This window comes from Leptinotarsa decemlineata, unplaced genomic scaffold (genome assembly GCF_025532065.1).
Source record: "Leptinotarsa decemlineata unplaced genomic scaffold, Ldec_3_MD MMD2_tig00001393_RagTag_RagTag, whole genome shotgun sequence".
Taxonomy (NCBI): domain Eukaryota; kingdom Metazoa; phylum Arthropoda; class Insecta; order Coleoptera; family Chrysomelidae; genus Leptinotarsa; species Leptinotarsa decemlineata.
The window spans coordinates 9,347,469-9,362,121 of NW_027412562.1; the positions used below are offsets into that span (position 1 = coordinate 9,347,469).

The window sequence follows — 14,653 nt, forward strand, 5'->3', positions numbered from 1 at the left end:
TATTGATCACATTGACATCATTACACCCCGATACTGTTGGACCTTGAAGAATAATCAACAATAATCGCTGAGACGTTGGTTTTTAAACAATCAGAGCAGTGTTTTCTCTGTCTAATTGTTCATGAAAATATCATCTAAAATACTTCTGGATGTGTGGAATTGTAGGTAACCAACATAACATTTCAAATTGAATATACAAACCAGTTTTTGGGAAAATTCCTCTTTGGTTTTTTGTCCTCCATTAAATGATACATACTAATAAAACCCTTTACTGATATTTCTTATATACTTATTAAATATTTTTTAGTGTGCTCTATGTGTTTTGCAATTTATGGAGTTTTACCACCTAAAATGAAAAATTAAATCAAATACTAGAAAAATTCATTAGCTTGGTTGACTATCATATTTAATTTATTTATATTAGATTTTTTTTTATTTTGACAAGAATGTCCACAAATAATATTCAGACAAGATTTATGGCTTGTAAAGAGTTTGTATTGATATTTTCAATTGTTTTCTTAATTTTTGGCTGTTTTTTTCTATGCTCGTATATATACCTAAATGAAGTTAAAAGTTAATCTCTCCTAAAGACAGTTGCTTTTAAAAAAATCTTATAACAAGACATACATGTGTAACCTGCACAAAAAATGGTAGCTGTAAATAAGATACATCTTTTTTAGATGAATGTGCGTGAAAAAATAATTTCCCGCCTTTTGAATATTGTTTGTATATTTATGACTGGTGATAACGATTGTTTAGTTGGATATAAACATTTCATGGAATTGAATATTTGTTATCGTTAGAAGAAATTTGTTGTGCTGTAACTGGAGTTAATGATTTGTTTTTCCAATTCCAAAACTTATCGTAATTTTTATCTTTTTACAGTTCACTTCTAAAAAGTTGTTTCATGTTTGTGTGAGACACTACTCAAAATGTTCATTCATTTGTTTGAATTAGAGTAATCTAAATGTTTCACCTGAAAATAAATAGAAAAGAAAACAAAATATATAATAGTAACAATTCATATTTATTCAAATGTATTTTCAGTATCAAATACAGAAATGGTATCACAGTATCGCTTGCAATACACACATAAAAAACTATAAAGGCTTCGTAACATTTTTGATTTAGATCATTTAAATTGCCTCTTAAAATCACAGGTACCGATAAATAATATCACATAAAAAGTAAATCTATTTCAAACCTAACGTTAAATTTAAAGCTTCAAGATTAAAAACTAATATTTCTCTATACTATACCTAAGTTAAAGCGATTGAGCAACAATTTGTAACGAAAGACACATTGTGAGATTTGAATTTTTAGGAAAAAAATCACCAGGGCCTCCAGACCTCTTCTTTCTGCGCGACTTTCAGTAGTCCCGCCGTGGAACAATCCATGGGTTGGTTGGGCGACGGCGAACACCTGGAGGAATTCGACGACGCCGGCGTCAAAGGCATCGTGTAGGGGTGCTCCAGGTTAGGAGACACGGGGGGCGTGTACGGGGAAGACACTTGGATCACTAGCGGCGACACTTTGTCCATTTCGTTCAGCCTGTGGCCTAGGTGGGTCATCAGTTTGGTTCCCAGTTGGATGTCGACTCCAGGAGTTCCCGCCAGGCACCTGGACACCTCGTTGGCACAGTGGGTGTACCCAGCCCTGAAGCGGTCAGCGTCGATGACGGGGTTGGTGGACAATCTCTGTTGCCTTCGAAGTTTGTGGAGGTGACGCACTGTTAATTCCAGAATGTCGGCTTTTTCTAATTTCGACACATTTTCTCCTTCACTCTGTAGGGCTGTGACCATAAGTTCTTTGAGTTCGTCGAGGCAGCGGTTTATTCTAGCCCTCCTTTTCCTCTCCAGCATCGGTTTCATGACCTTTCGGTACTGATAAGTTCTTGAGATAGGTTGCGGTTCTTCGACGGTGGAAGACAACATTTCGTACGACATTTCCGACGACACTCGTAACACTGGTGTGCGCGTAGTGAACGTATCGAGAGTTAAACTCTGAATGACTGTGGAAATGGTAGGGGATGGGCTTTTATAACGGACCCAGGTGTGGAGCCGAGCGAGTTAACAGGCCCATGTTGGATCTTGGATCGTGGGAATCTCAGAGGCTATGGTGTTCCCACACTTTAGCCACCTGTGATCGGACGAGCGCGTGCAGCTGCTTTGGTTCTGTCTCCCTCTAAGGACGGCTTTTTCTTCTCTGCCGATATTTCGACATGGGCGTAGGTTGGGATTTCTGTGGATTACGAGCTAGCCGATTAATCGTGGGCTTGAGCGTGGAATTTCCTGATTTGTGGGTTTGTTTTGTTTGAGTGGTATCGGCACGTCGAATTATTATCGAAAGTTGGGTTTTGTGCGATATTAAATTGTTATGAAATGAAATAAAAAATTCAATCCGTTACACTTATTCAGGCATGACTGGATTTTCAAACTTTTCGCTCATGCAGACCGAGGTTTTTATTTCAAAAGTCGTTCACGGATTGGTTATATTTTGGGCTTCTATATAAATTACTTTGAGTGCAGGATTAGATTGAAATGCTTAATTTCAATATAATTGAATGTACAACAATTAAACTTCCATTCGTATATTGAATCTTGAACTTTCAGCACTTCAAAACAAATCATCAAGATATCAAATAAATGTTTATATATACTTAGAAGAGTTTATGCATATAGAAGACATTGAATGTGATAATGTTTTCTCCTTGGTTTTTCGTTTTTTTTGTTTCATATGTATATATATGAATGATTGATTCATTTTGTACTCTTACTTATATTGTTTCTTATAATTATTATTTAACCTTTTAATTCCTCGCCTTCTTCTTCTATTTCCTTCTTTCATTCAATATCTGCTCTTGTTTTATGCCGTGTTATGTAATCTTTTCGTTATTTATCCTTTTGTTTTTGATATGTTTCCCTTCAATAATTCATTACCACTCCTTGCTAGGATATAGTATTGCTGATTTTGTAATGATTTTGTAAACTTATTTCCATTTACTTATGTAATATATGTTATTTACATTATTATTATTATACAATTTTGGTATTCAATTTTTAGTAAAAACTTATTGATTTATTTGCCTCATTTTTCAATTCTGTAGCTATCTTTCTCTAATATTGATAACAACAGTTACGTAATATTCTTGTTGAATTTTTTCATTACTACTATTTGTAGTTAAATGAATGTCCTGGATGTATTAACCGTATCAATGTTCCCACTTCTTACACAGGAATAAATAACAGTTATTTATTATCTATCTAAATAGGCCAGTTTTATTTGCGTCAACTTTTCATTTTAGGTACCTCAAATATAGAACAAAACATGAAACGTATGGTTGTTCAAATAATTGTGGTGCAACTGATTTTAGTTAAATGTCAGTATGAATGTGAACAAATATAGTTCATAACAAGTATAGAGCGGAGAACATCGTTAAGTTGAATTTTCGACAATTGAATGTGTTATGGGACGTGGGACTTCTCTTAGCAGTACAGTCAAAAATACAGAGTGTTCAAATTACTGTGAGAATGGTTTGAATTTTGCATGTTAATTTTACCAAAAATACAATCGTTTTTGGTTAAAAAAATTCGAACTCAGATAGTAACTTATCCACTCTTCTCGTGGATATTTCCTTTTATTGATTTTCAAGAACATACCTTATCGTGAAAATTGGTACCTTTATGATTTTCGTGCCGTGTTTGCCCTTTCCTACGCCTATGACGGATCTATGGAGACCTGTTAAATGGAATTGTGCCCTTCCTTTGGCATAACTACACTATCTCCATCCTTCTTCGAGCTCGTGCTGGTAACGTGCCCGAGAATTTTTGTGATTTTGTCGTCCTTCCTGCCGCAGGATAATGAATTTAGTCTTTGTTTACCGCTATTTAGGGTGGCGGAGGTGCCGTTAAGTAGCCCCTTTTGACTTTGTATACACCCTTTAGGTCATTTGTGCATCGTTGTTGTTCGAACGGTGAACAGATATGATAGGGAGGAACAGTTTGTTTTTATCGGTTTACGTTTTGCCGGTTTTGATTCGTCCGTAAAAAAGGTTTTGATGACTTGAATCTTAAATATTTAGCAGTGTTTTTCACATTGTGCCTGCATTTTTATTAATTCAATATACAGTGCGGACGTAAGTAGGTAGTCCTCCTCTCTTAACTATTGAACGGGGCAAGATATCAAAGTTGGACAAAATCTGTATGACAAGGAATCATTTTTAGTGATTTTTGATATCACTTGTCGCCGAGAGGGGGTTACAAAACTTTTTTTTAATGTAAAGGAGAGTCTTATGACATTTTAAATGAAAGGTATTTCAATTCTCTTTATAATGGCCTTCACTATTTTTAATTTAGATAACCGATTACGGAGTTATTGATGTTGGAACTTGGGACTAGGAACTCCGCCACTCGGATCGGATTTTTTAAAATAGATTGGAAAGAGAAATATATTATTAACATCATTTACATTTGAAGAGCATAAAACCAAAACAGTTTAATTCAACCTAGTCTTTATTTATCTTATACCAACATGTAAAAATCATTTGAGCAAATCTTCAGAATGTTTTCTCAGAACCTCCTAACTGTAAAACAATCTATTTTCGAATTCATGAGACTGATGAGAACTATGGTGGGTCGAAACGGCGCTGTCTGGTGTTGAATCATGAAAGTTCATTTAGTCCATTGAGTCCCTTGTTAGCTGAAATTCTCATGGACCACCTACTGAATAAAATCTACACCAATCGGCTTATTAACAATTAAATCACACTGGTACAAATATGTAGATGTTTTACTGGTACTGGTACTGATACACTTCGACTAAATTCACAATTGAGTGATTAATTCAATAAATTTTCAAGACTTGACCATCACTAGAATTAATAATAAACATGATTTTGCAATTTTCCATCTTGCACGGACATCATTATACACAAATCATCTATACATCCATATCAATGTGAAGTAGGAGTATTCAATAGTAGGATTCACAGGCTAGTGAATATTCCACTTTCTGAAAGCATTTTTCAAACAGAACTGATTTTCATAAAACATATTGCTGTCAGTAACGGTTACGAGATGGATATTATTGACTCAACTATTTCTAGAAAATTGCAGAAACAAACTCTGAACCAGGTTTTAAAGAATGATAGTGAAAATTATGTAACTCTAACTTACTTTGGTGATCCTACTAATAGATGATATTGCTCGTTTTTTGACAGGTATAGAATTGGACGTAGCCTACAGAACAAATAATAATTTGAGTAAATTCATCAAAAATAGAAAAGATAAAATCCAGTGACGGATAGATCGGAAATATACAAATTGACTTGAGGCTCTTGTTCAAAAATTTATGTCGGAGAAACCAGAATAAATTTTTTCAAAAGAATAAAAGAACATATGAGCAGTTTTTTTGAGTGGACAATTATATATTTCCGAATTATCTTTTGACAGAGGGGCACGAGTTCAATCATGATTATGACGAATCACATTTGGAAGAGAAAGAAACAAAATTCAACCTTTTGGAATGTTTCGAAATCAAGAGATGTAAAAAGAAATGTGAGCCGTCACGGGACGCCTGGCAAGTGTGAAACATCAATAATATAATTTTGTGACATCTGTGATGATTGTTGGGTACTGAAATATTTATAAAAAATATCTAATTGAAATATACTTCTTTTGCAGTGGCGTACGAAAATTATACTATGATTTATGTATGTATGATTTAAATAGAAGATGAAAAAACATATAGAATCACAACCTGACAACAATATTTTCCTTTCAATGCAATAATATTTCTGAGAATTTAGTGTCTACTATTGGAATTTCAGTATAGTTGTTGCATTCTTGAATTATAAATATAAATAATGAATCTTTCAATATAAATTCCACGATCATTCGGAAATTAATTGAATAATTAATTTCTTTACGTTCCAAATTTGGGTAAACAGTATTGTGATGCCAGAAGATGCTATTGTCTAGCGAAACACGTGTCGCTATTTTGTAAGCTTTCAAGTGGAAATCCCACATTAAAGTGTGTTCTTTGAATACGTTATCATGAATGTGTTGTGTTTGGGCTCTGGTTTTCTGCTTGTTGCCTAGCAGTGAGAGCTGCAGTGTATGACATAGGACAAATTTTGTCCGTGCGTCGATGTCGAAGTTTATATTTGATATTTAGGGATTTGGTTCTATGTGTATCCGATAGATGGCGTATTCGTTAGGGGAGATGTCATTCATAGCCTTTCTTCACGGATCTATTCTGTCTGGTGTTACGTTGTGTTTTGCCTCTAGTTTTCAGTGTAAAAAAGGTGTTGAAAGATTTGAAATCTATGGGAAACAGCAAATGAAATGAAAATGAATAAAACGTAAAAATTATTGACTAGATGAAAATTATCAGATCGATGCATTTCAGGTCACAATAATTTGTTTGTTTTACAAATTAGCGTTCTTACATTTTTTGAATTTTTATACTCATTGCTCATTCATATTCACTATTATTTTTCTGTTTTCAACTCTATAATCCGGAAATTTCGTTTTGGTAACTTTTAATATTTTCAATAGTTTCGAAATTTTATTAATTTTCACCTTGTTTGTTCTTCCATAGATTCGAAATCTTTCAACTAATTTTTCAAACAGTCGAAGTCCGAATTTTATTTTCTCACTTAAGATATTTTTGTACCCAAAAGAAATGAATTTATAAGGCTGTCGATGATTAAAGTGATGATTATTCCTGAAGATAAATCGTTTTCAAAAATATTCATTAATTATTAATCATTCCAAAATGACCAAATTAATATTCATTTATTGGTATAGAAATAGTCAATAGGTTAAAAAAACCGGGCACAATTGGAGCCTCAAAACTGGAGTCCAACCAGTTTGGCTTGCTGACTTGGAATTAAAAGACTTACCTAACAAGCCGAAAAAAAATAATAGTTTTCGTTCTGAGAACTCTTGTATAACAATATACTTGATTTTATTAAGTCGATGATTGAAAATTCTGAAGAAATGTTGCCATAAGGTAAATAAACGTTGAAGAGTTGTATAATTTCCTCCTCGAAGTTGGAATGCAAGATTATCTTGTGTGAGGAATCATACATAATTGTCTGTGCCCGATGTAATTCAATGTTCGTAGTAGTATCATCCAAGAAAGCAGTTGTTTCAAGCTCGGATTTCTAGAACAGTGAAGGAAGTAGTTAGTTGGTTCACTTCTAAGAATATTTTTTCGAACATTTACTGATCAGTTATGAATTCCTTAGTGATGAAGTATTGAGTTGATCTAAAATCACAATTAACCACAAGATTGAATTATGAATGGAGCTGTAAAGACAGCATGTTCCAATAAGACAATATTTTTTTTTTCAAGATTTTTTTTGTCAACCACTCAATACTTACTACTGGTTTTTTGAGTATATAACATTCCACAATATGAAAAATAAATAAAACTAAATCAATAATAAATCTGCTGAAGTGTGATAAAGGGTAAACTGAAAATTTAATGATTACCTAATATAAATCACTGAAGAGTCCAATTAGTCAAAATCAATTGAAAAAAATTAAATATTTATATTTGACTTCCTTTAGTAGTCGAAGTTTCGTAAAACAGTTGTTTTCCTTTTTCAAAACCTGAAATTCACTTTGAAACTTCCGCCTTGAATTGTGAATAAGTATCTCTAATTCTTTTGACATTAAATCAACCCTAAGAAATACTTATATGAAAAAATATCAACGCGAATGTGAACCGTTCATATATATTCAGTATAGATAATTTAGTATATTTGCTAATCATTTTTCAATAGAATGAATTCAGAAAAAAATTATATCATGCACAATATGAATTTTTTCTCATTGCCATGCTACAATCGATATTTTTTTAAAAATCAAAATATCTGGTCCGGTGATGTGAACTATACCATCTGAAGCTAATGAACAATCTCTCCCTGAATCTATTTCGAAATCTCTTTCATGTCTTCCTTTGATCGAAAATCTGTTATAAAATACCAGTGGCTCACCCCAGCTCCGCACGGGTGCAATGCTGATACTAAACATAATTTCCCCCACCGGAAATTCAAGGGCATGAAGGAACAGTGATAGAAAGATAATTTTGTTTTATGTACGCACCTTTTTTCCCCGCGGCTAGCGCCCCAGTTGGAATATTCAAAAATCCTTTCTTATTGCACATCTACAATAAAAAACGAACCTACATATGAAATTTCAGCCTCCAAAAATATAGCGGTATGGAGAAACACTGATGAAGTGATAACTTTATTTTATGAACGCGACTTTTTCTCCCGGGGCTAGCGCCCCAGTTGAAATATTTAGAAATCCTTCCTTATTGCACATCTACAACATAAAATATTCCTTTTTCCCTGCAGCTATGCCCCAGTTTAAATATTTTCAAATACTTCTTTAAGCACATCTATAACATAAAATGAACCTACATACAAAATTTCAGCCTTCGAAAATACGGAGAAACAGTGACGAAAATGTAATTTTCATATGTAAACGCGCCGATTTTAACCCCAGTGGAGCGCTTCAGTTGGAATGTTAGAAAATCCTTTTTTATTGCACATCTACAATATAAAACGAACATATTTACAAAATTACAGCCTCCGAAAATATATCGGTTTGGAGAAACAGAGATGAAAATGTAATTTCCACATGTAAACGCGTCGATTTTAACCCCACTGTGGCGCTTTAGTTGGAATATTTGCAAATCCTTTCTTATTGCACATCTACAACATAAAACGAACCTACTTACAAAATTTCAGCCTCCGAAATTATAGCGGTACAGAGAAACAGTGATGAAAATTTAATTTTCACATGTAAACACGCCGATTTTAACCACAGTGGAGCGCCTTAGTTGGAATATTTGAAAATTCTTTTTTATTGCACATCTATAACATAAAAATAATCTACTTACAAAATTTCAGCCTCCGAAAATATAGCGGTACGGAAAAACAGTGATGAAAATGTAATTTTCATATGTAAACGCGCCGATTTCATCCCCAGTGGAGAGATTCAGTTTGAATATTTGAAAATCCTTTCTTATTGCACATCTACAACATAAAACGAACCTACATACAAAATTTCAACCTCCGAAAATATAGCGATACCGAGAAACAGTGATGAAAATGTAAATTTCATATGTAAACGCGCCGATTTTAACCCCAGTGGAGCGCTTTAGTTGAAATATTTGAAAATACTTTCTTATTGCATATCTACAACATATAAAGAACCTACATACAAAATTTCAGCCTCCGAAAATGTAAAGAAACAGTGATGAAAGGGTTACTTTATTTTATGAACGCCCCTTTTTCCCCGCGGCTGCCTCCCAAGTTGGAATATTAAAAAATCTTCTTTTATTGCACATCTACAATATAAAACGAACCTACTTAGAAAATTTCTACCTCTGAAAATATAGCTGTACAGAGAAACAATGATGAAAAGGTGACTTTCACATGTAAACGCGCCCCTTTTACACCCACGGGGGATACCCCCAGTTGGAAATCCTTTCTTAGTGCGCATCTAAGACCTAAGAAGCACCCATATACCAAATTTCAACTTCCTAGGAATTACCAGTATGGAGAAACAGAGATGAACGAGTAAGTGACTTTCGGCCTCATAAGTATAGATAGAAGATATCAAAATTATATGGTACGTACGATTCGTCAACCATTTATCTCTAATGAGAATATGCGTATCTATTATTTGCAGTTATATATCACTCATTATCTTTCAATTATTTTCCACCTGCACAAAATGAAGAATTAGTGTTCCTATTTCCTACTTATAGTTGTCAACACTTGCTGAATTTATTCAAGACAAAATTATTTTCTCGATTGTACTTCCTGATGTCGTTCGTAGATTTCAAAGGCAAGCTAGATTTGCCAAAAGGTATTCGACAACAAATAGATATCATAGTTATGAAGAAATGTGTACCTAATCATTGAATTGTGGTTAGTATTGGGTCGTCAAAAATTGGTTTTTCAGATTTTTTATGCAACTTCATATAATAATTCAAATAATTCCAAGTAAAAATCTGTTGGATAGTATTCTTTTGAATGTAAAACTTTTGTTTCTCTGTATTCAAATGTATGTTTATAAATAAATGAAAATTAAGAAGATAGTTCGTACTGGAGCCTTTGGCTCAAAATGAATCTATCGAAAACACTTTCCCAACACCAGAACAAAATTACGGTCTCTCGACGCGCGTTTCGCTAACCAAGTTAGCGTCATCATTATGACTGTCATAATGATGTTTAGTGAACATGATAAGGGTTTCAAATGAAACATGTGTCGCGGTGTTTCGCTATACCATAGCGTACCAAGCGTTAATAAAGCTTTAGAAGGCTATTATATGACGAAACACGTATATAGTAAAACACGTGTGGCGGTTTTTGTAAAACCCTTTGTAGTGAAAATCATACAACAAACTGTATAAACCCTTAAATCCATAATTTTTTAGTTTCGGTAAAAAAAAATTTTGTTATAAAATGATCAAAGAAACAAGGTGAAAATAACGAAAAAAATTCTATTTCCATATTTTTTTGATATTTTCAACATTTGTCGTTGTTGCAGAAACGCAACATTGTGCACTAATTTATAAAATTTTTTCATATCGTAGGCCAAAAAAACCCAATACAAAGGAATAATGCCGCTACGAATTAGTCCACGTGGACTGAAGAATTGGCGGTTCGTAATAGATAATTTTTACTAACCGAGTTTTATGATTGGCTGAGGAGTATAAAATTAAATTTGAAGTCATGTTACGGCGATGGTGAATAGAATGTGAGGATGGTTAGAAGAGTCAACACGACTTTTCTAACCAATTCCTGAACTGAACATTGATAACACGTCAATGTTGATCGCGATTTGAGTGTTGAAATTCGATATTGGTGAAGTTATAATTACTTGAAATTCCTCTTATTTGTTTAAAATGTGGCCTCCTTGTATAAGTACTAATAATAATAACGGGTGTGATAAGAACGCAGACTTTTTCCTGTGTAGGGATTCCAATAGCGATGGTGAACAATGCGAAAAAGAGATACCAATGAATAAGATTCGGATGCATTTCAATATTGAAACACAGAGAGTATGTTTCAATGTATATACGAATCTACATATCAAGTTTGGTTTCGAGGGAAAAAAACTAATACGAGCAGTATCAGATTTGACCGAAGTTCCTTTCTCAACTGTACGTAAAATAGTCAAACACAAACCTTATGAACGCAAGACGCGATTTGATGCGGGATTACCAAAATCTTTAGATGTTCATCTAATAAATCATTAAAAAAAACAATATACGACTGTTACAAAAGCAATGAGATTCCTACAATTGAAATCATAAGGAAAAAATTGAATACCTACTTCTGGCCATAACGTGAGCTGCTGTGACAAAACTCTTCAGAATTGGATAAAGAAACTAGGATTTAGATTTGAAATAATTAACAAACGTCAAGCAGTTATGGAAAGCAGAAGAATAGTGGAATTGTGTAACAAATACTCAGAACAAATAACTAAATATAGACAAGAACAACGGCAAATTTTCTATTTGGACGAAACTTGGTATGACACTCACGACACAGTTACAAAAGGATCAGTCCACCCTTCGAAAATGTGTGCGACTAACATGCCTGCAAATAAAGGATCGCGACTAATCATTGTACATTGTGGAGGAAACTTTGAAGTTATGTGGAAAGAAACTTGAGGACTGCGATGTTGACTATCATACAAACATGGAAGCTAATATTTTTGAGGAATGGTTTGAAAACACGTTGATCCCAAATTTGGATGCGAATAGTATAATAGTTCTTGATAACGCTTTCTATCGCGACAGCTCATCAAAGTACCGAATAAAAATTAGAGGAAAAATGAAATACAAAGTTTTTTAATGGATAACAATTTGTATTTTGAAGATAACTATACCAAAAACCAACTACTTGAAGTTTTACAGACAAAAACATTTGAAGAATCGTATGCCCTTGAGAGTATTGCTGAAAAGTATGGACACACCATATTGAGGCTTCCCCCATATTTTTGTGTTTTCAATCCCATCGAGTTGATTTGGGGAAAATTGAAACAAAGCATATGGCGTAAAAATAATTTTCCAAAATTTGTGATAGAGCTAGTCAAAGAAGAAGTATCTAATATTACCGAAGAAGACTGGCAGAAAAGGATCAAACCGAAGAAGACTGGCAGAAAAGGATCAAAAAAGTAATTATAGTTGAAAAAGACTATATGAAGATTGGACACTTTCCATATCAATGGTGGAAATGAATTCATTATTGATTTAAATGACGACAGTGATAGTGAAATGGAGAATATGGAAGAGGAATTATCAGAAGCTTTCGAAGTGAAGTTATAATATTTTTATATATGTATATATATATATATATATATATATATATATATATATATATATATATATATATATATATATATATATATATATATATATATATATATATATATATATAGATATATATACATATCAAATCCAATGTGAATCGCTACTTTCGCACAGGCACAGGCGCTCTCAGATCGTCTTAAGGATTTTCCTGTAGTGCTTGTATTTTGTTCTTAAAAAAACTATATTTGTGTTTGTAGGTTGAACACTCACACAAATGTTACCAAATAAACTAAATTATTGTGATTTAAATGAGTATGTTATAAAAGAATACTCCAAAGTTATATCTGTGTTTATATACATTCACGCTAAAATTTAAACTGAATTCTTATGTTCTTTCCTCCTGCGAACCGATCTATGACATTATCCATGCTACATCAATGTCTCGGTGGACATGCAGAAAAGCAAACTCGGTAAGTCTGTCGTTTTCCATCTTCGACCTCAACCATGTTTCAATCTTATCAGCGTTGAGAAACTACTCCCTGAAGTTGCCACAGAAATCGGAAGAATTGATAATAATTTCATAAATGAATTCATTGTAGGGTTAGCACTTTTGTGGCGGGTTGGCTGGCTTTGTTCATCTTTCACTGCCTGAACCACTGTGCATGCTGTTTTCGGCGAGTGCATTGGCTTGGGATGTGGGGGTTGAGCAAACCCTCTGGATACGGGAATGACAGAATCACTTGTGGTTCTGTTATTCTCTAACTGAATGGCATCCCAACGATGGCTTAATTCTAAGGTGTGTGTATCCGTGCCGGGAGGATGAATGACACTGAGCCTATCAGCTGTCTCTACAGAACCTTCGAGATACAGGGCGCCCTCTCGTCGTAGCATCGCCTTGTTAAGGTAATGCAGGGCTCTGCTGTGATAGACCTTATTTCCCTAGCTACTCGTGGGACTTTTATGGACAGAGTAAACTTAAAAATTCTTTCCGACGCTGAATCTATAGCGGAGATGGATGTCGAGCTTACGACTCCAACTGACCTTCTTGTAAACTTAGATCAGGAGCGAGTCTACAGAGGAGATGGATGTCGAGTTTATGACTCCAACTGACCTCCCTGTAAATTTAGTTCAGGAGCGAGTCTACAAAGGAGATGGATGTCGAGATTACGACTCCAACGGACCTTCCTGTAAATTTAGTTCAGGAGCGAGTCTACAGAGGAGATGGATGTTGACTTTACGACTCCAACGGACCTCCCTGTAAATTTAGTTCAGGAGCGAGTCTACAGAGGAGATGGATGTCGAGATTACGACTCCAACTGACCTTGTAAATTTAGTTCAGGAGCGAGTCTACAAAGGAGATGGATGTCGAGATTACGACTCCAATGGACATCCCTGTAAGCATAGAAGCATACTGATCACAAATACGCTCGATTGTATCATTTAAAGCTCTAACATCAGCTACTTTATCAGGGTTGACTGAAACTAATGTAAAGAGGTTGAAGCAGTCCACTGATTCTAACTTAAACCTTATTTCTAAATTCATGATAACATGATCCAAAACCGGCATGTAGATGGATCGTTTCCAGTAATTTGAAGAGTCAGCTGAACTGGCAGCAAAATTTGGCCGATTAATTTGTTTTCCAACTAAACGCGAAAGACGGTCTGCTACGCCTATCTCTTCAATTGACTGCTTTGTCTTTCCAAAGACTAGTGTGAAAACCTGATCACACTTTGCTCTTTTTTCTTTCAGCCTGTCTTTTGCCTGCTTTACTTTTTGATGAGTATGGTTGATGTCTAAAACTTCCTCTTGGATATATTTGTTAAGACTAACTATACTGCTTAGCACATCACTGAAACCGTCAATATATGTGACAAACTCACAAGTAGCAGTTGAATTTAGTAGACAGAGCTTTGCTGGAAGTAGAACTATCTTTCCAATTTGAAATAATTTGTAGGGCTTCTGTGATTTTGGGAAAATCTTCAAACCCCAAAATGGCCAACAAAGTTCAAAGGAATTTTCGATTTTGTTCAGTTTGTTTTGAAAAATATGATTTTGTTTGATTGATATGCTAAAATGAAATAAGTAAAAAACATTTAATTTTAAACGGTTTTATTGAAAAACAAAATGATGATGTAGATAATGTACTAAAAACTAAAAAATAATTCGTAAGGTCCTAGGTAGTAGTCATCACACCTCTCTCCTCAGCAATCTACGATATTGATCAGATAGAAAAATAAATATGTAAATACTATGCCAAACGATTTTATTATTTTTTTATCTGATCAATACCGAAGATTGCTGAGGAGA

The 14,653-nt window shown here is 34.1% G+C and overlaps 1 protein-coding gene across 1 annotated transcript; it reads right to left on the reverse strand.

The window, feature by feature from the left end:
* Positions 1-1,008: 1,008 nt before the first annotated feature.
* On the reverse strand, positions 1,009-2,135 carry LOC111504180 (enhancer of split mbeta protein). The gene has a single exon (XM_023158680.2). It carries the CDS (start codon positions 1,944-1,946, stop codon positions 1,332-1,334), a length of 615 nt encoding a protein of 204 aa, XP_023014448.1. The 5' UTR covers positions 1,947-2,135; the 3' UTR covers positions 1,009-1,331.
* Positions 2,136-14,653: the final 12,518 nt, after the last annotated feature.